Here is a 23,782-nt window from a genome sequence, read left to right as displayed (position 1 = left end):
AGAAAATCAGTGCTGTGTCTGTGACCATGTTCAAGGCATCCTGAAGATTTTGCTTTCTGTGATACCAGATGTCAATAATGTGTAACAAACTCTTACCATGATGCAATACAATTTCACATAGGATAACAATGTGATTACTTCTTACACACAAATCCTGTTTGTAGAAAGGATAAGGCATTAGAATGACAAACATGATGAACCAGAAACAACTGAGACAAATTCTGTTTTTCTTTGCATTCAACAGTTACTAAGTCCAATGTGATTATTCATAGAAGGCCCTTTATATTTCCTGCTCAAATTTGTTGAAAATTAGTTTACCAATCCCTTTGTTTGAACCCTCTGTGAAGGCTCACCAACTTCTCTTGGTGTAGGTATGCCTTGCTTACCTTCTCTGACTGATTAATCCTGTTGACTCAGGTGTTGCTGGCTTATCAGTCCACTTTTCACAGGTGAACAAAGGAAATTTTAAGTAAGGGCTGCTCCTGTTGCTTATGTTAATCAAACTTCACTGATTCAGATTTTGCCTCATCCCAGCAAACACCAACATCTTTCCAGCTTGCAGACAGTTACATTACATACTGAGCACTTGTCTGAAACATTTATCTGTGTTGTAGAGCTTCTCTGCAACAGACAGCAAGTTGGTGCCTGTGGATTCTCTGAATTCCCAGAGATGGGAACCAGATGCTGCCATAACTACACATACAAAAAATAGTCTCTCCCTATAAAAAAAGCCCTTGAAGGACTTTATTCAGATTTTATGAGCCATCAAGTGGAACAGCTGGGAATTTTTTTCTTTTTTGCCTTGGTTTCATCCCAGTAATTTTAAAGCACAGAAATTTGCCCCAAAGCCTTTGCCTTCAGATACAATATGGTTTTTATTTCAGCTTTGGCTGGTAACTTCTCCACTTAATTTATATGTCAAAATATTCAAATGCTCTTCTGCAACTCATATGATTTTTACTGATCTACTTCTGTCAGCAATGAATGCCCATCACCTTTGCTGACTGCCATCCTCAATCTCAGCGACATAGGAAGATCTAAAGCATTTATAACTTTAGGAAGCTGTTTTTTTTTTTTAATGATATATACTGATGTGCTTTCTGATACAGACAAAAAATGGATGGATTCTCAAAAGAGCAGGAAAAGAATGCACCACTACAGCAGATGTGTGCCCAGAGAATCCATGAAAGAAACAAAGATTCCCACATCTTGTTGTGTAAAAATGCAAAAATGGAAATTCCAGATACTGGCAGTTTAAAACCAAACAAACAACAAATAAAACAAAACAAAACCCACAAACATCTCTGAAGTTCATTGACAAAAAAAAAAGCCCAAAAAACCCACCAACATGTCAATTGAAAGACTTACTTGTTACTCACTCTTAGCTAAATTAACAAATTGAATAGTCTGCTCCTTCCTTCATGGCAGTTTTTTCTTGTGCTTTGTTACATCATTGCTGTCTAAAGAGGAGCAAAAATACTATTCCTTATTGCTGCACCTTCACACACAAATGAGTACATCTTCCCAGATTGTTAAGTGAGACTATTATGACTCTCTAATGTAACTTCCAGCATAACAAAAGTGATGGATCTTCCCTACATTAAATCTCTTAAAGCTCCCCAACCTGTGGCTAACTACAGCTTTTTTTGTTCAAATATCGATTTTAATTTAAAAAACATGCACTAAAAAAGAACACTCTGCTACTCTTGTTCATTTCAGCAGGTCATTGCCCTTTCTAAACATGCATATTTCATTAGGATTCTGAGTTTTTCTACATTCAGCTTCCTGCCATTATATCTTGACATGCTTTTGTCTGCTAGACTGAAGAACCCTCTAGTATCACGTTTCTGTTCCCTGCACGCTGTCAACACCTCTCTCTAAATCCACATGATAAACTAAAGTCAAGCTGTTGGGAGGCATGTTTTCCAAACTTTTAATCATCTTAGTGTCTCTTCTCTGAGGTTTCTCCATTTTTTCAGCATCTCTCTTGACTGTGAACATCAGAACTAGACAAAGCATACTCACAGTGGTCATATCTATTCCAAACGTGGAGTTAAAGTAACTTCCCAGTCTCTCTTAATATGTTCTTATTCTTACAGATATTCAAAAGTTTAACTAGTCCTCCTAGCCAGCATCCCACTGTGTGCTCATATGCAACTAATTAACCAAGACACACAGATCCTTTCCAGTAAGTGCTTCTCAGTACATAAGCCCCTCTTCCGTAGGCATGGTCTGTGTTCTTTACTACTGGATTTATGCTATGACATTTGACACTGATTTAACACCTATTGTTGGCCCAGAAGACTAAGCAATCTGTTTACTGACAATCTTCCCAACACCACCTGAAAAGTTTAACAATATTTTTTCCAGTTGATGCCCCATGGCATTCTGTGCAGAATCCCGACCAAGCAGAGTCATTTAACATAATACATAATTTCATCTAGTTTAGTCTATTTAATGCATTCCCAATTTGTTTCACATTGCTGTAATGTATTCATCAAGAATTCAGTGTTAACCCAAATAGCTCAGTGAAATCCACATAGATTGTATCAGTTGTACTTCATTAACTAAACATGTAATTACCTCAGGAAAAAACATTTCAAAACAGTATGGCCAGCACTGGTTTTCCATAATCCTAAACTTATTGGGAATATTTTCCACTTTTTTTTTTTTAATTGCATCCCCTCACAGGTATTTTCATGTTTGCCCTGGATCAGTGTCATGCCTAGTATTATTCCTGGAGGTCTGGATTGTTCCACTAAACTCTCCTTAAATAGTGGCATATTGGCTCTCTGGTGCTCACAGAATTCCATGACTTAATTAAATATTTCTGTTTCCCTTTCAGAGTTTCATTTTGTATTCCTTCCTTCTAGTTCCACTCTCATGCATAGCTTGATTCAGAAGATATATGTATTCCTCATTCTTATCAGCTCTCAACATTATTTCATGAGTTCTGTAATAAAGAATGTTTCTCTTCAACTTGTGATATCATAGGATTATTTCTCAGCTTTCATCATGCAAGCCCACTTCTAACCTTCATGCATGTAGGAAGAAAAAAAAAAAAAAACCACCACACACCACAACACAAAACACACATACACCAAGCATCTGAGTGTATGAAACCTAAAGACTCTTACAAATCAAAAGATCCAAGGAATTAGCTTTTATCTCATGATGATTTGTGTCCCACTTGCAACAGGTAACAGCTGAGGTTCACAGAAATGCCAGGTTTGGAGCACACACTCTACTATGGTGTCCTATGGAGACACCCAAAATAAATCAGAACAAGCAAGGTTCAAACAAGAAGTCCGAGGCAAATTAACTGGCCTGAACTAAAGGAGGGTCCCTTGGGAATGTCCCAACAGTGACATCTTGAACATTTAAAAATGCAAAGTTTGACATAACTCAGACATTTTTCACCTTGCACAACTAGTCAGATACTTCACACAGCTGAATTAAAGTAGCTCTGTTTTAATAAAACATTAATGCTGCTGTGGGAAGAGACAAACATGGTAAAAGAATAGAGCTGGAATAGGAATAGCTATTGCAACATGAAACTTTAGATTGACATTCATTTATCTTTCAGTAATAAAAAGCAAAAGCAGAAATGGGCAGCTTTGAACTTTCATATAGTGTTGATATGCTCCATCCTGCACAGGTTAGTAACTCAGCTTGCTTACAGATGGCTTGAACATGAGACACAATGCTGTACAATTTCTCTCTGTGTACTTTTTCCTTTCTAATGAAAGGCTGACTGATTTCTCCCTGTATTTGCATACAAAAAGGTATTCAGAAAATAAACAGAAATAATTTCTGCTAATATTGTCTTTTCTGTCTTTGGCTAGATTTCCATAGTTTTCACTTATTCAGCATTCCTTCTTAGATTTAGCAAGATTATTGCTGTGATTCTCATAACAGAGTAACTAGCTTGGTTCCTCTCTCTCATGACTGTTGGGATAATAAAACCAAAGATTGCCTCACTAGTTATCAGCAGCAGTTTTTAGTCTGGGTATTCAAAGAAATGAGGATGACTAATATGTAATCCAAGTAAATCTCTTTGTCTATACCTTACAAGGACATTTGAATCCATTAACCAATTTTAACCAGAAGAATAGAGATCTTTAAAAAATTGAGTCTCTATTGATTTCCTGAAAATAGACAGCCGAGTACAAAAGGCAGACCCTGTCAACACTTTGACTGAAGAAATCGCTGCCAATTCTTTATTATACAACAGAAAATACACTTGAGAAAAAAGCCTCTAGAATTCCTCAAGCATAAGAAAACCTCTAAAGCTACAACCCAACATCATGAAATCTGAAGAAATACATTCACAGGGGAAATTGTCTGTTAGCTGCAATGCTCCTGTAATTACTTGTTTCCTAGATGCGTACACTCTTTGTTTTCTCTTTTAACAGGCCTGTCTCCTGAAAGGCATCCAGTCTTGTCACATCAAGATGCATGTTCCAAAGCTCTGGAGCCTCAGTCCTGCATGCAATCCTGAACTTGAGTTACTAGGAAGAGACTAAATCAATGTTTTGACTGAAATATGCCAACAGACAGCAGCTGTAAGATGGGCATCATGTTTAATCCACAGCTGACCAAAGAGATGAGGTTCTAAATTTCTACTTGCTACAATCCATCTAGTCACATATACAGGTATACTGTGGTCTTATCATATTCTATAACCATATCACAAGGATGCATATATACAAGCCCAATTGTCAGTTGTCTACCTAATGTTAAATTAGTTGTCAATAAACAAATACTTCAACATTTCAACCCATTTTCTTGTTGGAGTTTCTGTTCTATGAGCAAGGAAAACTAAAATGGTCTGTATTCATTGGTAATTGCAAGGAAAAGACATTCAGTGATTGAATATATTGCTCTCAAGGTTAAGAAAACACTGACTCTTTGAGCAGGCAGTGGAGAACTCTACAGGCATGGTAAATCACAGCAGGAATTTTAAGGCCACTGGGGCAGCACTGTAACAGTACTTCTTGTAACAGGAAAGCAGTAACCAGAATAAAAAGTTTGCCACTCTGAACTTCCAGGTGTCTAGGAAAAAGTCTTGTTACTATGGATTTATGATCTATTTGAGTGAAGGTTAGTTTGATGGTGTTAAAAACAGAGGAAAAAAACAACTGGTGGTGCATATAATTTTCTGCTATAGACAGTGCATCTACGACAATTCATCTTTCTCTCTCCACGAGCCAAGATAGAGACACTATAAATCACAAATCTTATGTCAAGGATTAAGGGAAGCAAGAAATATGCAAAACAGTAAATCAACATGAAGTTGCCTATACTATAGTTGGCAGTCACAACTATACTAGAAGTCAGAAGATTAATGCTGTCCATTTTTATTTCCACTGCCCTAAGAGTAAAAGGCAAGATTAAACACCAGGAGTTTTTGTTAACAGGTGCTGACGGATTACTGCATATGCTGCTAGCAATTTTTCTCAATGTACATGTCAGGTGCAGGGAAAGGCAGCGCCGAGGGAAGGAAATAGCCTCAGTTCCTTTTAAGTTTTCCTAAATCAGTGGGGAACAGGTGTTCATGAAGAAAGTATTCTGGCACCTCAAAAGCCTGCTTAGAAATTAGAAGACCAAACCCACCCTTAGTTAGCCTCCTCCTTTGCAAACTATTGAAATCAGCAGGAAATCACAAGATGGGGTGAGAAGTAGAAAAGAAGTTACCTCAGTTTTAGCATAGTGTATGGAGAGCAGCATGAGTTCAGCTTCCATACACCTATGTACTTTTATACTGAATGCTCAAAATCAACTATGAGAATTAGGAACACGACTCCGTGAAAAACTGCCTCCTTCCTTAGCAAACCAGTAAAATAATCAGTGCCATCACTGGCAATGCAAAGCATTTCTCAGTACACAACATCTAACAGCTATAATAGCAGCAATCAGTGAGCTACAAACAGAGAAAGCAAACTTTAAACCGAGGTAACATCTCAGAAACATCAGACAAAAGCCATTGCTAGCTAGCAAAGACAGGCAGTGTCTTGGTTACCTCCTTCTACCTTGATGGAGGCTGCACAAAGCCTAGGGGTTCTACAAAGCACATACATTGCATGAAGGAGATTACGTAGGTGTTTGCATTACTGGCCCTTTTCGTTGTAATACAATCAGTTATTGACTCTAGGATCTGAGATGGACAGCACTTACTTATTAGCTAGTGGCGTCCATGGTTACCATAAATTTTCATGGAGTTCTACTTGAGAAAATAAGCAGACAAAAGAAAGGAGGGAAAAGCACATTCAAATGTATTGTATTCCTAAATGATTTTCTTAAATTTAAAGACTGAACATAACCGATCATATAAAAATAATATGGCAAATTAAGTCTAAATGCAAGTTCATGAACTTGTGTACATAAAAAAGTAAAACCAAAAATGATGCAAATTACTCACAAATTTATAGAAAAAAAAATGCAACTAAACACCACAGATTCTTAAAGGAATCACAAAAACGTAAAGATTCTGGTTTTCAGGCAATATATTAATATATTAGAAAAAATTAATATAATGAATCTTACTTAGGAAACAAGACATCCATTTTAAAATAATCTCTTAAGTAGTCCTTTGCTTTACAGAACCAGATATTTATAAAATGAAATTGGAAGTCTCCAATTGACAGAGAAACAGCATACTACCTCAAAACCTTCCAAAGAAAAAGGGAGGAAAGGGGAGATTTACTTAGAAAATTATCAACATTTCTCAAGACTGTGAAAGGCTAGTTACACAAGAAACTCCAAATCTTGATGACCATTTACAATAACAACATTATTCAGTGATTGCCATTATTATCAATACAAAACCTACCATATGTGGGGCAAGTGCAAATCAGACAACACTCTCCTTGTGCAGTGCACAGAAGCAGGTGTAGGATATTTCCATACAGACATAACATCAAAGTAACACACCTTTCACGGATTAGAATTTTAATTTCTCTGTTCAATAGTCAATAAATTTTTCCTAGGTAGTAATCTGCTAATTTACGTTGTTCTAAGTAATTTTTTAAAAACATGTTTAGTCCAGAAGACTATATTTGTTAACTTAAGGTAAACACCTCTGTACATCTGAAGTGGATTACTTTGACACGAGGAACATGAGGAGGATTTACATCCATTTTATCACTTACGTGCTTTGAGGCTAAGCCTGCAACTATAGTATTCTACAATAATCTGAGAGTAAATTTAGCTTATTTCTTTTTGTAGCTCCATGGATCAATCCCAACATCCTGTCTAAAAATCAAAGTCCATTATCTATACTTTAAGCTGTGAACAAAAGCTATTAATCTGCAGCCAACCCATAGTGGATCTAACTGGCATGAAGGTTCAAATGATTTCTGTTTATAGTTCAATGCCAAATTAAACAAATTACAAGTAGATTTCCAACCCAGGTCTAAAAATGCAGACTTTAAGTTTTTGTTTAAGTAACGGGAGCATGCCTGTATCTAAAGATTCAGACACTATGGTGTCAGAGATGTGCCCTACATACTTCCTGTTAGAAATAGACCTAGTCCAGAATCTTGTTGCTAAACTTTTCTGTAATCAAAATATATGAACTGATTCAAACAAAAGTATCACGGGGAATGTCTGAGCTTTTGGGGGGTGGGGAGGGCTAGGGAAACATCACACACACACCAAAAAAAAAAAAAAAAAAACAAACCAAAAACCACCACGCATCACTGGAAATTGTTAGGGACCCAAGACAGAACTACCATGCAAAATAAGAGATCATTCAGATAAATTTGCTTTCCCTTATCCAGATGTGGCACTTAAGTTCTAATTTTTTTATTGCGTATCAGATCATTGCCTCCACTACTAGGAACTGGTTATTATTACATGTAGCTCACACAGTCTTTCCTGCCAGGACTTTTTTTAGTTTGTTGTTTTCTTGTTTCACTTTGTTGTGGTTTTTTTGTTTTCCTTGTTTGGGTCTGGGTGGGGTTTTTTTACATTGAACCACAGAAAAAGAATATTCTTTATGCCCCATCTGCCAGCTGCCTTCAGCTTCAGCAGAGTCGAGACTCCCTTTTGATTGGCATTTATTTCATACACATGAAACACCACCACTAACAGCAAGTAGAAAGGGCCTGTTCAGGCTCTCATAGCAATGGGGAACACAGAAAAGTAGTGACTATGCATACAGATCTCCTACTTTTCTGACTAATATTGAGCAAGTATGAAAAAGCAGCTGCTGTTGTTCACTCAAACCTAAGTGCCAATATTTAATATTTGTTTCATGGTCTTTCAGGTTAACTGAGATAATTGTGATTGAAATTTCCCCTACTAGTCAGACCCGAGACAGGCTTTGAAGGTAAAAATATTTGTGATAATGATTTACAGATGTTTTAACACTTGCTGACAGCATTCCTACTAAGACAGTCTACAGATCTTTTATCATAACATTCTTCTTTTTACATGCTTCTTATGCAGTATAGGATGAGGAAAAAAAGACTAGAAATTCTGATCAGAGTTGTTAATATATAGCTATTTAAAATGTCTGAGAGACTGACCACAACTTAACCGTTACATTTAGTTTGTTCAGCTAATGAAAGAAAATGCTATTAGGTTCTGCATAGTTTTGACAGCAAGACACCAAAATATGTTTTCACCTATGTCTCAAAAAATAATTCTCTCTCGAGTATGTTGAGGTCATCACTATTTGACATCAATGACATAGACATTGGGATTAAGTGCACCCTCAGCAAGTTTGAGGATGACACCACGCTGAGTGGTGCAGTTGACACACCCGAGAGACAGGACGCCATCCAGAGGGACCTGGACAAGCTCAAGAAGTGGCCCCATATGAACCTCATGAGCATCAACAAGGCCAAGTGCAAGGTCGGCCAAGTGCAAGGTCCCGCACCTAGGTCGGGGCAACCCTCGGTATCAATACAGGCTGGGGGATAAAGGGATTGAGAGGAGCCCTGTGGAGAAAGACCTGGCGGTACTGGTGGATGAGAAACTGGACATGAGCAGGCAACGTGTCCTTGCAGCCCAGAAGGCAAATTGTATCTTGGGCTGCATCAAAAGAAGTGTGGCCAGTAGGTTGAGGGAGGTGATTCTGTCCCTCTACTCTGCTCTGGTGAGACCCCACCTGGCGTCCTGTGTCCAGCTCTGGAGCCCTCAGTACAGGAAAGACATAGACCTGTTGGACAGGGTCCAGAGGAGGCCACCAAGATGGTCAGAGGGATGAACAGCTTTGCTATGAGGACAGCCTGGGAGAGTTGGGGTTGTTCAGCGTGAAGAAAAGAAGGCTCCGGGGAGACCTTATTGTGGCCTTTCAGTACTTAAAAGGGGCCTGTAAGAAAGACGGGGACACACTTTTTAGCAGGGTGTATTACAACAGGAAAAGGAGTAATGGTTTCAAACTAAAAGAGCGGTGATTCAGGCTAGACATGAGGAAGAAACTTTTTACAATGAGGGTGGTGAAACACTGGCCCAGGTTGCCCAGAGAGGTGGTGGAATCCTCATCCCTGGAAACATTCAAGGCCAGGCTGGATGGGGCTCTGAGCAACCTGATCTGGTTGAAGATGTCCCTGCTCATTGCAGAAGGGTTGGACTAGATGACTTTTGAAGGTCCCTTCCGACCCAAACTATCCTATGATTCTATGACCAAGGACTTCTCAAGCAGTGCCTAAACCAGGGATTCACTGCATGTCTTAAAAGAGCAGTTGGGTCCACCATTCTTTAACATGAAGAAACACTATAATCTGAGTCATTTGCAGTTAGGACCATTTAAAAACATTCTAAACTTCAACAGAACTTTTTTTTGAGAAAGGCACAGAGCATGGTACAAGCAGCTTTGGCGCTCTGACAATGTTTACAGGCTCTTTCCTGAAGGGTCTCTCAGCAGGACCTGAGTGTCCCTGCACAGCCTGTTGTGCACCTGCACACATTACAGGAGTTATCAAGAGGAGATTCCTGACCTGGCTTCACATCTGCTAGTGTAATGCTTCAGCCACACAGAAAATGTTTCTCCCATTGAGCTTCCCAAGCCAAAGCAGGGCTCTGTGGTACAAGAATACTCACTCCACCCCATTTCCTTCTCTGCCAGCTGCTGCCTCTGTTTCTTACACGGTTTTGCTGTGCATGTTCTCATAAATCCTCTGTTGCAATGCTAGAAAAAGTTCATTTTTCTGAATGTCCACCAGACGTCTGAAAAATTCAAGTCAGGACCTTAAAATGGTATCATTAATCTAAAACAATATACAATCTCTAAGGAAAAGCCCTGATGTTTCTGAATTCTAAGCCTCTGGGCTTTAAAAATTTTCCCCATAAGCAGAAAGATTGTGCAGACTAGCTCATTTTAAGTTTCAATAAAAGTCACGTAATATTGTACCTATAAGGAAAAACACCAAATATTAACAGTTGCGTGATAAGCTGACAGTTTATCACGCACATGCAGAAAAACAGTGAAGCATGAGATTCAAGGTTCTGGGGTCTTTGGAGTGCTAAGTCATCAAAACAGCAAAGAAGTTTTAACAAGAGGGTCCCACAAATGGTGTCTTCATGTAAGCTTTGTAGTTCATGCAATATGTACCAGAATTTTTAAAAAGATTCAAAAAGGATTGAGGAGTGGAAGGGAAGTCTGTGGAGCATTCAGCAGTATTTTGTACACAACGTTCACAATATCCATCCACAGTAAGGGGCTGCCTCAGCTCCTCCTCCCCCAGCTGTCAAACCACACAGGGATGGGGAATAAGCGTGGAAAGGGTCACCAGCAGTTTTTCCAAGAATGGTGGTAACTGTAACCAGAGTTTATCCCATGCTGAGTAGCTACATGTCACTTATACAAGAAGCTAAGGTTTTCTATTCTTATCTTGTCTCAAAATAATAAGTTTTTTAAAAATCTGGACATTTCTGCATTCCATTTGAAAACATGCCTTCCTACATCTACAACAGAAGCATTGTGTGGCCCTGCCTAGTGTTTAAGCTGTATAAACACATGGAAAATGATCCCTAGAACAGATTTTTTCAGGATGCTTTTAAGATTATCTATATTCCCATTAGGCTCAATTAATCCAAATACAACTACATCTGATTTTAGACTGAGGCGGGCTTTTGTTCAAGAGACACCATTACACTTCTTGATCAGCAGCAGGAAACAGCTTTCAAGACTACCATTTAAAAATATCCCCTCCCCAAACATCTTTACCTTTGTCTAAGGTCCAAAGAGAAATGGGCTTTTATGGTTTTCCTTTGTCCTGAAGCAATGAAAGTTTTTCCTCTCTGAGAAAGCAAGCTTACTGTGACAGGGTCAACCAGGAACAAATCCCACAAACCTTTAGGTATTGTAAGGACAACTGAAAGGCTCTCGTTCAGTTTTGACTTCTAGTTCCTGCACCATGCTATCACCCTTTTAGACACTATTGAAACTCTACAGCCCAGTCACAATAGAGAAGTTTTATTCAGACAGGCAGGTTTATTTATTGAGTCACCAGGCCAAAGCTGAAGTCAGAATCACAGAAATTTTCTCCTTGTAGAAACCAGCATGGTCAGGAACAAGGTTCAGTACAATGCCCTTTGACGTCCTAGAGCTTCGCAGAGGCACCAGGGAGACAAGCAACATAAGGTCCTTCTCTTAGTTGTTTGGCAGCATCAGAACTGACATATACTTCTCCCTTAACTGGAGACAGCCAACTCCTACACTGTGCTTGGAGGACACAAGGCAAGAGGTTAGTACACCTTAGACTGCAATGGCCCAAAAATGCAGTGCTTCTTATAACAAAGATCTAAACTGGAGGCAAAAGTTAGCTCATGTAAAAATCCAAAACCACTCTGCAAATTATTCTTTTTTGAGTACAGAATCTTACCATTATTTTGCGTTCGCTAAATGAATTATTTTAATCACAAATGTGTACTAGTAAGAAGCAAGATGATGCTAAGTTAGCATGGATTGGAGGATATCTGAGACAAAATGAGTGATAGCCCTGAACAGAAAGGCAAATTCGGTGCTTGTCATTGAAAGTGCAATCGATTGAATGCAGTTTCTATGTCAGAATCACTATTAGAAATTCATTGTTCATACCTGTATCATGTAATATTCATAAGCCTACCAGCAGAGCACTTGGGACAGTTTTCAATGTTCGTTCCTTTAAAGCATTCATATACTGTCCCATGAGAATCCTGAGATGTCATAAGTTCTCTTGCAGCAATATACCAACAAATGACAATTCACAGAATTTGTGGCCCTTTTAGTTGGCTTGGAAATCTGTCAGCTATAGATCATGAAACATTGCAGTTAGGTATTGAGATAACTGATAAGTCTCCCGGCTTTTCAAAAGATTGAGAGTTACTGTGGCCTTCAGACACCTCTTGATGGCTCAATGCCAGCTGTAGGCCAGTCAGTATCACTGTTGGACTAATAGTGCCTGAGAACAGAAAAATTAAGAGCTCCCAGTATTCGACGCCTGATGTTTCTCAAGTAATTAAAACCGAAAGTTCCCATCGATGCCTTGACATTTCCTCCATACTATAGCATTTTAGTTAATCAGGTTTTTTTTCCCCGATGATGGATGACTTTTATATCTGAGCCTCATCTGAGTTTTGCTTTGCTTGTTAGGGAACTTAGAGTAAAATACTGTGGGACATTATTCAAATTTCAGAATAATATTTTCTACTCTTCTACTTCCAACTTCAGCTTCACATTACCAAATTTCACTGGCTGTGTAATGATTTCTTACTTAATGACCATGAAAACATCGTATGTGACACATGTTCAAAAAAATCAGGCATAGCTGGTAGTCGCTACTCGATGTGCCGCTTACCATGTGAAAACGCAAAAGTTTAGAATTCATATGCCTGGTACAAATGACCATTTTATATTGTAACCAGAGCACCATGTTAATGAGTTTGACAACCACCACATTCTACTTCGTATTTTATAATATACGTGTAGGTTTTTATGCTTCTTACCTCAACTTTACAAAAATGCAAATAGACACATAAGATGCAAAACAAAAATTAATGCTATCCACGTTTTGAAAGCAAGTGTGGATTGTCTTGTTAAGAGGTCAAGCAGTGAACAACTGACTTGGATTTGCTGCTTAAACTGTAAACAGATGATATATCTTGATGTCCAGAACAAAACTGACTTACATAAGTGATATTAATCTAATTATGCAACACCCCAAACTAAACCAGGCAGTTTGTCTTGCTAAATACAGTTTAAAAATAAACAGCCTGCACATGAGATTCACACCATCAGCTAGAAACTAACAAAGGTCTTCTTAAAATGCTGCGATTTACACTAGGGATTTAGAGTAAACTTAATTAGTTTCTTGCATTTCAACAGAGTATATTAAGAGCAAGTGAATTCTCTCAGCATAAACCAGCGAAACAATGAAGAACAAATGAGCTAAGCCATCTTCATAAATCAATTCATGCTAAAATATGTGCTAATCCCAATCTGCACTCTGGTTAGATATTACCATATGAGTACATTCAGCAATTTTAATTTAAACTGCCTGCAGTTATACAGAAAAGGGCAGCAAATCAAGACCACAGTCACCATTCACATTTGCTTTTGCAACATCACATCTGTAAAGAAAAAAAATGGCAGAGGTACTCCAAACAATGTTCACTTGGTCTTCTAAATGCTACTCTTAATCCTTCTACATGATTTACTTATTGTGTCACACTGCTTGAACATATGCAGTCCTCATGCTTGTGAGTAAAAACAGGAGAGGAAAGTCTTCTTTCCAGATTTACAGAGTCTAACAACTTTATAAGTTTTCCATTTATCTTTAGAATAAAATAGAATCATGTGGAAATACTAATAGTTGGCTCTTTAAAGCGCAGGAAGTTAACCTGAATACACCTGAGGCATTCACTCAAAAGTTCACTCCATGTTTTGAAATTCAGATCTCTCACTAGGTTGGAGTGGAAGTGCTATAAAAATAGCTTATTCTCTTGTTATATCATTACTTCAATGACTCTTCCCAAGTAAATCTTCTCATTACTGAAAAGCATTAAAAGACAAGGATTATTTCAGCTTCTTCAGTTACATAAGGATTCACATGGGCTAAAAAGATTATGTTCTGTAAATAACATATTTCTGCACAGAAAAAATTTCCATTGTTGATAATGGATATTTCACTTATTAACTGCTATGACCATTAAAAAAAAATTACTAACAAGTTACTAAAGACAGCCATAAAATCTTTTTAATTAACTTCATCTCACAGAGTTTTTTTTTTAAACATTGGCTGACTATTCAACAGAAAGGGTGTTCCAAGGCCGAGTTTAGACCCTCAGGTCAATTCAACAGCATAACAGGACAAACTGAAATCAGAAACCTGCATTTTTTAGGCTGAAAGTAGAAATCTTGATAATTTCCTTAGATGGAAGTAAAATTCAATAAAGTCTGAAGGTTGCCCACCAGACAGAACCATCCACCTCCAGTTAGCTATACAATTAATTGCCTATCTCTGAAAATTACTTGGTTAGGTTCTTCTCATTCAGGGATACGCCCTCTAAAAACGTCAGTAAATCAGGCATTATTCTGGGACCGCAATCATATTTTAATTCAAATCAAGTGTTAAACAGATACTTCACAGAAGATGGTAAAAGTATCACTCCTGTCTTACAGACAAATGCATACAGGTGGATTAACCAACATTTTCATGGTAATAAGTTTGTGAAACATCCGTATCTATAGCCATGTTTTGCTATGTGTGCTGTAGTCTGTCAACCCCACTTCTTCACTATATTATAGAATCACCTCCTTTGAAAGAAATTATGTTTCCAGAGAAGGAAAATCTGAGAAATCTCTCTTACCTGGCAAAAAATGATGCTGCCACCGAGGTGCCTGTGGATACTTCACTGGCGACATATGTGCTTTGGGAAGCAGGGAAGCTGTACAAGGAGGGTTTATCTGCATTGTAGCGGTTCAATGCTGCTTCTGTCAGGCCCTCTCGACTGGTCTCTGTCATAAGCTGAGATATCTGAAGCAGAAAAAAAACAAAACTGGCATCAGCTAAAGCACACAAGCTGACCATTTCTCATCCAGAACTGTCTGGGTTGCTGATAGAGCAAGAGAAGAATTTCATTGACTGCATCTTTACTGCTCTGTGAACAAGTTTATTGCTTCTGTAGTGCTAATCTACAGTACTTTGGCTCAGCTCTAACCTTGTTTGCATTAAAACTAATGGGATAAATTCATCCCATCATTAGAAATGTCAATAATGTCTATGGCTTTCCATTCACATGGAAAAGAAAGAGTAAACTATAATCCTTGCTCAGTTTGACCTCAGGGTACAAGAGAAACAGTTTAGATATGTGCAAGATATTTAAATTTTACCTCAGAAAAAAAAATTTAAAAGTCTGTTTGCCTTTGTAAAATAACACAGCCCTAGCATATTAAGTATTTTTGTTGACCTTTCTCCAGAAAAGCCAGCACACAGCGTAAGGAGGAGTCCCTTGGAATCTTAGACTATTTATCATCTCTCTGGAAAACCAGGATCATTACCACTCACTTTCATTGGCTTTCTTAAAAAGTTTTTTAAATCCTATGATTTCCTTCTTCTGATGGCCCACCATGTAACATTTTTCCCCATTTAGGAAGCCTCACCTCAGCCTTTCATTGTTTGAGAAAAGAAATGGAGTTCATCCAGACTTGACGCAGCTCTCCTCAAATTAACTGAAAGATCTTTACTGACTTCAGAGAAAGCTGGGTCAGCCCTATTGAAGCACCTCTTCAGAACTTTGATTTCAGTTTCTTGACTATTACTTCTGCATGAATTTATGATGCTCCGATGTCACCTATTGTACTTCATGCAATTCCCGGCAACTTTCCTTCTTCCCTCATTTCAACCACAAATAGCTTTTATTCACCAACGCATGTCACAAAATTGCAACATATGCCTAAAAAGAACTCCCCAAATTTATTGTTAGCAATTGTCCAAGGCACTGCTTCCTTCCCCCTGCAAGAAGTTTGGAAGAACCAGTCTCTCACCTGTTCAATTGCAGTTCTCGTGCCTAACCTTATCACCACAGTAACAACAGGACATTTTTGTGAGGCACATCAAGAAAAGTACTTGAGATTGTCCTATAGCTCTTTTTCTGCTTAGGCTTGCTTTATTTCAGCTGATAAACATTTCGGTTGTTAAAGGCAAAGGTGAAGAACTGTGATTTGTATTTGGGAGAGGAAGAGACACGATATGGCAACGTTTTTCAGACCAACTATCAAGCCACCCTTGTTTCTTTTATAGAGAACTGTTACCTATTCTACTATGGCTAAGAAGAAAATCTAGAGTTTACAGCTATGTTACATATTTTTAGGTCAATCAGAAGTAATACTTCAAGAAAAGGAATGCTAAACTAGCCACTTTATTTTATGAGAAACAAGCAAAATTGCTGAAAATGCCCCTATCATGTTAGTCACACACTGAGCCTTTCTAATTTACTGATTTACTACATAGAATGAGCAGTGCTCTCAGAAGGCTATAGATGAAATCCTGGACTTAAATCATCTCATACTACTGTTAAAACACAAGAATTTTGGCTGGCTGCCAGGACGTCCCTACATTTCCAGCATGCCAGCAAACAGACATTTATTCTTCAGTGTTCTGCTAACCTATGTATGTCTGCTTGGGGCATCCAATATAGTTGAATTCACTAAACAATTTCCTCAAATTTTCCATAATTTTTGCTAACTTGGCTATTTATATTTGCAGTGAACTAGAACAGGATTCTGTCCTGTGCCCTAAAATTATCCTGAAACCAATTTCGTCATCTACCATGTTGGGAACTGCTAATCAGATTTAAAAAGCTCTCCTTTCAGAGCAGAGTACACTTACAAACCTGACTTCACCTCAGTCCATTCAATTCATATACCCGAAATCAAGGATGGACTACCATTAATCAATCGCCATCACTGACAGTGTCAGCAGGAAGTGCCACTCACTTCCATGGCAACCTGACAGCAGTTAAGAAGTTGATGAGTTGACTTATCCTAGCTGCGATCTCAGTTGCAATCATACCATCCCCATCTTCTGCCAAATAAAGATTTGCAGCTCCAAATATGAATTTCCACAGCCAGTGACACATGTTTCTATTGGTGTCAGATCCCCTGAAGTTGCAAGGTGGTGAGGCTTGAGAGAGGCATTTCAGCCAACTGCAGAACAGGAAAGGATTTTTGTGTCTCTGTTTGGGGCACCCAGAAAACCTCCATCATGACTTGGGCATAAAAGCAGTAACTAAATGGTTTCTGCAATTATAGAGACTTTCAGGTAATGCATGCCCATATCCACAAGTGCTATTAATCCAAACAGCAAAGAGTAAAGAGAGCAGTAAAAAGCCTCAAAATGATTGTGGACATTTCCTGAAAGGTTTCACTCTCAGGCTTCCTCAAAAGGTGATCAGATGCTTGGTTCATGATGTTTTCAATAACTAGTTCTTAAATAAGCACTGCAAAATAATCAAATACTCACTTCCCAAAGACACCTGAGGTTCTTTTAGTAAGATATAAATATAAACCATTCCTCCTCACCTATCCACTCAATGAGAAACAGATATTAGTCAGTAAATGGAATGTTAATGCTTTTTAATAAGTGAGGATGAAGATCTTATAAAGCCTGTATTTAGGTCTCATTTTCTTGTAGTGAAATGCAAAGGAGCTGAATAAGAAGCTGGAAATAATCAAACATTTTAATGAATTCTGTATTCGTGGAGTACCACACTAACCACACGACAGAAGAAGAGAGATAAATAACATTCATTTTAGGAATTGCATATACTATGGGCAAATGCAGAATGGGGTCGTTTCTATATAAATGCAGACTTTTCAGTAGTGCTGCTATTTTATCGTGTGCCCTACACAACAGCCCAGGTACTGCAGGGATGGCCAGCTGCTCAAACTCTGAAACATCTGTATGGTACTGACCACCAGAGCCCGCTGCAAAGCTGCAGCTCTCCTTCCTGTTCACTCACACAGCTTGCCTTGTTGCAGAGAACAGGAAGCTACTGTTGACATTGATATTGATGTATTATGTGTGAAAAGCAACATTCCAGTGTAAACAGCCATGGTGGAGAGCCCTCCCAGAGAGCTGCCCTGGATGGACACTCATAATGGGGCATGTTGGGCTTGTTAAGCACTCTCTTGATCCTGAGGATCCAGCACCACCGCCTAGTTTCCTTACACCCACTGACAAACTTCCTGGGCAAAAATCCATTTCTCAGCATGATCTGTCTCAGAACTAAACTACCAAATGCACACACTGTCCTTGAGCTCCACTGATTTACTGTTTGCCTCAGCAGGGACACTTCTTAGTTGACAGTGTATTACAAGGATATCAAAATGGTAACATACTTTATTTTACCTAACACAAGACACAGACAAATTAAGACAAAATAAGAACTAGCTTAAGACACAGTCCAGGATCTCCTAATCTAGAAATGGTTTCCAGTTTTAGCACTTGCTTACTTTGTCTGCCAAAGTGGGATTTTTCAACAGTGAAATGTCTCCAGAAGCAATGAAAGCTGAAATATCTCCCTGAATTTCAAACATCCTACTGTTCCTTACCTGGGAAGCCTGCAACGCCACTTGATCTTATAGTGATCTTATACGCCACTATGATCATAAAAGCCCACAGAAGTACCTAGTGATACTGCAATACTCGCAACCTCAAGCAGAACATCAAGCTTCATTCAAACAAGTTCCTCAAGTCACTCTGTTGCTATCTTTTCCTTATATCAAAGCAAGAACAGGATAACAAACTAGAATTAGATATTTCATTATGGAATTGTCTCTTTGGTCTAGTATCCAGTGGAGATGAAGGGCAAAGATTGTGCTATGCCAAATTTTGGGCCACGCTGAGAACCCTTTTTTGTGTCCAGTACTTATCAGAGTATTGTTTATACTGCACAAATCTGTACATCTTGGTCAGTCCACAGGTTGAGTACCTCACTAGACACATGCTCACAATATTTGACTAATAAATCCTCATTTATTACCAGAGTTCAATATACATAAGGTAGTGGGTAGATAGAAGACCAGATAATTCCTCTGGTCACAGTACCAAATGATCCTTTTTTCCTCTGACATTGCTCGCTGAAGTTCATACATAAACAAACTTGTGTAAATGTACCCAGGATATATCAAGTATTTAAGGAAAAAGCACTCATAGAACAGACATTTCCAAAGCTCTTAGAGAAATTTCTTTTTTTCCTCATCCCAATTCAAAAGACACAGTTGAATATTACACTTTGAACATTAACAAACTCAGGCTCTTTGCTGCTGCAGCCACCCCCTCCAGCCCCAACATATGCCTGGCAAGTACAGTTCACATAAATCTACTTCATCAGTGTCACTGTCTCTCTCACTAGATATTGTTTCTGGATTTAAGGGGGAAAAGAAGATGAGACTCCTTAATTCTCTTTCCCTTCCTTTTTGTGAGTACTCATATACCATATACATAAAGTTTAAGATCAGTTAATAGGATATATTTTGAGAAATTCCTTTATTGAATTGTTGGCGCCACATCACTGCCTGGATAAGCAACAAAAAGACAAAGTATACAACAACGCAACCTTTCATGCCTCAATAAAAACCTTTTAAGTGCACATAGAACAAGACAGATGTCCCTCCCAAGGTCCCATTTTTTTCTGCTGTCTCATAAAAGCAAAGCATCCATTAAGCTTCTCTTTCACTGCTTTCTGACAGTATTCAGCAAGAGCTGGAGATAAGTCATGATTTAAATTCTCTACTTCATAGAAAAAAAAGATGGCTCTGCAGTTAAACCACAGGTGTCAGGCAGGCTAGATTCTCTTCCTATTCCAATTAAAGAGACACTCTGTACATAAAACTTGCCATCATGCAGTATGAGGTTAGTTATATTTACATAAGGGCATTTTACAGCCAAGCTCATTAATGTTTCTAAAGCTCCTAACTGAGGACTCCCAACTGAAATTACTGTACTAATGGAAGTCAGCATGTATGAAAGATGTAAAACAACCTTTTCTGTGGAGGTAGTGAAGCATTCAGGAACATCCCCAAAACCTAGTTAACATCAATGACTGCAAAATGAACTGGATGCATAGAAATGTATGAAAAGTATACATATCTGAAGCCAAATTCAGGATACAAATATGTGTTCAAATTCACTAGAAAGCAATCCTCAGTGTCCAGAGATTCTAATCCCAGGAGAGAAGCTCACTAACAAGAAGAAACTGAAGGTAGAAAGCTCTCTTTCATAAACACACGCATACTCATGAATGACTTCTTTGGCAGTCCACTCTTGATTCAGAGCAGCACTGAATTTTCCACCCAATAAATACTGCAGAAAGTACTTCCTGGCTTATTTTAGATAGCGAACATCTACATTAACCAAGAAATATGTTGTTTTTAAAGAACTCCCCTTTAAAAGCTAAGTTGAGAGAAGCTCTAAAGGATACCCCCTCTCAATGCTTTAGCACACCAAAACCACCATAAATTCTTATAAACCTACTTAGAACACAAGCTTAGAAGCTTAATTTCAAGTTTTCCATTACACACAATCAGGTGTTCTGGCTCTTCTAAAATATTAATCTTTTACCTTCTGTCCAACTCCTTTTGACCCATCACAGTTTACTCTCAGTCATAACAAGGCAAAGTTATTCTTCCTGTTTGGCTCAAGGAGCCTTGTTTCTGGTCTCTGGGATTGATGAAACAAGCACTGGGAGAGGCATCTCACAGTACATCATTCCCATGTGTCTTTCTTCTGACACACGTATAGAATACCAACACTTTCCCAAGAACCAAACAACCCTATTTTTCCTAGGCTTGACCTACTCCTACCAATTCTTACAGGTTGAAGCAAGAGCTCTAATTTACAAATTAATTTTGAGAACTCAAGTAATTATTTCACTTTCTTTAGTGTATAAGAGTTCACTGTCTGAGGTGACAGTGTGGTGGATTGCAGAACCAGGTAAAAATCTTAAGTCTTCAGTCAGCCACCAGCTTCCCAGCTGCTACAAATTTCAGTAGAACTACAGTAACTTGCCTATAGAAAGCAGCATCAGAGAACAGAGCAGGAGCTGACACGTCAGAAGTCGCTTCAGCAGAAGGGAGGTAAATGAATGGAATGTGAGAGTCCTGCTTCACCTAGAGAAGGCATCTCTCAGCAAGGGAATGTATCAATAAGTAGTAGGCCCGCTTCCTACAACTCGGCTATTTTATCTGGGCCCCTCTGGAAATACCGACTTCGTCTCTTTTGCCTAACATGGAAGTTCCGCATTAAGTTCTCTGCAGTAACAGAAAAGTGCAGCTAAAATTTTTGTATGCTACCATTGAAAGAACAAGGTGACAGCTGGGATCCACTTTGCTCAGTGCCAAAAAGAAAAATACGGGTCATTTGACATTTACTCTATTTCATTCTCATAATTTTAGAGAGTGGTGTTGGGAGAGGTTAGCACGTGAAAACAGGAAAGGGAAATACTTAAGAGTCAGTTTCAAATACCATTGTTAAATGCAGTTTCAAAGGCTTTGAAGTAAATCTGGTAGGTTTACTGATCTAGCAGTATACTGGAGTTTTGGGGGCAGAATGGTAGAAAGTGGAGTCTTGTGCTGCCCACACAACTATTGAATTAATTTTAACACATACTTCACAGGGCAAGAAGAAACAATTACACCATTCAATCAGAGCAACTTGAAAGTGGTGGGGACTTGCTAAGTCAGTCATCTTTAATATACCACAGACAACCAAGGACATACTCTGCATTTGTTACAAATCACTCACTACAGAGGTGATATTTAAAGAATTATTCAGGACAAAATCCACCTTTAGAAAAAATAATTTTGAAATGGTGGCAAGATCCTGTAGCTAAGGGCACTTGCACAGTCTTATAGCATCTTGCCATTGGTTATGACCTTTTTCTCTCATAGCAGAATACTAAGTTGCTACAGCTTGAGATCACTGCAACTGCTGATATAGACACTGTGTGAGCAAGATAGCAATTCCTAATAGTCCTTTCCTGTCAAAAGAACGTGTTCTAAGAGGAACAGGCTGAAAAAGGGCACACAGAATGTCTGCTGCATTCAGTCTCCTTCTTGGATGTAGACACACCAAATACTGCTTAGCAAAGCCAATCACCATTAATCGTGAATACTGAAACTCTAGGGAGGGTCCTTGGGCATGCTTTGCTCATGCTTTATTCAGATTTGCACGCGAAGTCTGAAATATTAATCTAGCAGAAGGGGCTACTGTAACAGCACAGATTATGTGTCTAAACACAAAACAGTGCACCTTAGAAAAAGTGAGGTTTTTCAAAGGGGGAATCACTGGGATGGCAAGTATTCTGATTATGCTTTGCATTTAACAAGGCAGAATCAGACTTTATTTAGTATAAACTACTTTCACTTAAACATCACTTAGTTACCCTGACAGCACCTAGAGCTTAATTGCTACCTCCAGCTTCCTGCTGTCCAAAACAAAGGTGACCTTTGACTGTTGCAGCCACCTCCCATGTTCATCTATAAACAAGACAGCTATTTAACACAGATCCAGTGCACTCCTCAGCACAAATGAAATCCCAGTTTACACAGACATGGGCATCCCATCAAAATGGGACATCCTCCCATCAAAACTGCTATGATACAGTTAGTTCCATGTCACACTCAAGAGCCCATACCATTAAATGAAATATTTCACAACAAATCACAGAATGTCTTAAGATCAGCTACTTAGAGGCTGACCCAACAGCTGATCAGACATTCAAATAATGATGAATTTCTCTACTTAAGACATTTCCCTCTGATTCTTCCTTCTAGTTCTGTCTTACAAAACAGTATTATTGATTTTTTTGTTTATGCTGTATTTTCCATTGTAAATAATTACACTATTTTGTCAGCCATCCAGTATTCTCCCTCTCATTTTCACCCAGTCCATTCTTGCCCTAGCTTTTGAATGGAAAAGCAAAGCAAAACAAAACCAAAACCATACAGAGCAACAGTACAGACTGAAAAAGAATCTGAGCTACTTCTTGAGCGCACTCTCCTCAAAAACAACACAAATAGTTGAGTTGGTAACAATGAAACCTTTATTATAAAACAGGAAATTTGCTCCCCTAAGCCTGTGGCAATGGTTCATTTGCTTGATCAGCAAATTCCCATAAAGACCACAGCTTGGTAGATGAAGTTGATGCACATTTCCAAGCAGCCTCCACTACTGAGACAGGAGGGATATAGACTCATCTAGATCTAGCTTAGCAATGAATTCACTTTTCTCAGTTTGCCACTGTCCACCTGAACTAAGTAATCCACAGGAAGAAGAGTTAGTACTCTTACCTACATCAAAAGGAATCAGTATATTGAGTCTGAAATAGTATTGACCAAGTCTGCTTTTTGCTCACTCACTTTTTACCAATACATTTATTTATCAGAAAAGCAAACAGCAGAAAAAAATGTTAGAGAAAGGCGAAATTACACCATCTGAAGCATTCAGGACAGCCAATATCTACTTTGAGTGAACTTAACCCTTGCATAGAAGTTGCAGATTCTAGTCTGTAGTGCTCTTTTAGTCTGAGTGACATGGCCTGCAAGTTTTATTTATTGGCTACTAATTCATTATCACAAAACCACAGAATGGTTGGGGTTGGAAGGGACCTCTGGAAATTATCTAGTCCAACCCACCTGCTAAGGCAGGTTCACCTAGAGTAGATAACACAGGAATTCATCCAGGTGGGTTTTGAATGTCTCCAGAGAAGGAGACTCCACAACCTCTCTGGGCAGCCTGTTCCAGTGCTCTGGCACCCTCAAAGTACAGAGGTTTCTCCTCATATTCAG

The 23,782-nt window shown here is 38.6% G+C and overlaps 1 protein-coding gene across 1 annotated transcript in view; it reads right to left on the bottom strand.

Moving 5' to 3' along the window:
- Positions 1–23,782, bottom strand: part of KIF26B (kinesin family member 26B) — a 295,352-nt gene that overhangs the window by 161,933 nt on the left and 109,637 nt on the right. The window contains exon 4 of the mRNA XM_065631902.1: positions 14,800–14,966. Within this exon, the coding sequence (XP_065487974.1) occupies positions 14,800–14,966 (167 nt within the window). The remainder of the gene's footprint in view (positions 1–14,799; positions 14,967–23,782) is intronic.

Source organism: Caloenas nicobarica, chromosome 3, assembly GCF_036013445.1.
Source record: "Caloenas nicobarica isolate bCalNic1 chromosome 3, bCalNic1.hap1, whole genome shotgun sequence".
Classification (NCBI taxonomy): Eukaryota; Metazoa; Chordata; class Aves; order Columbiformes; family Columbidae; genus Caloenas; species Caloenas nicobarica.
The sequence above is the reverse complement of the archived record's forward strand: the minus strand, read 5'-3'. Positions and strand labels throughout refer to the sequence as shown.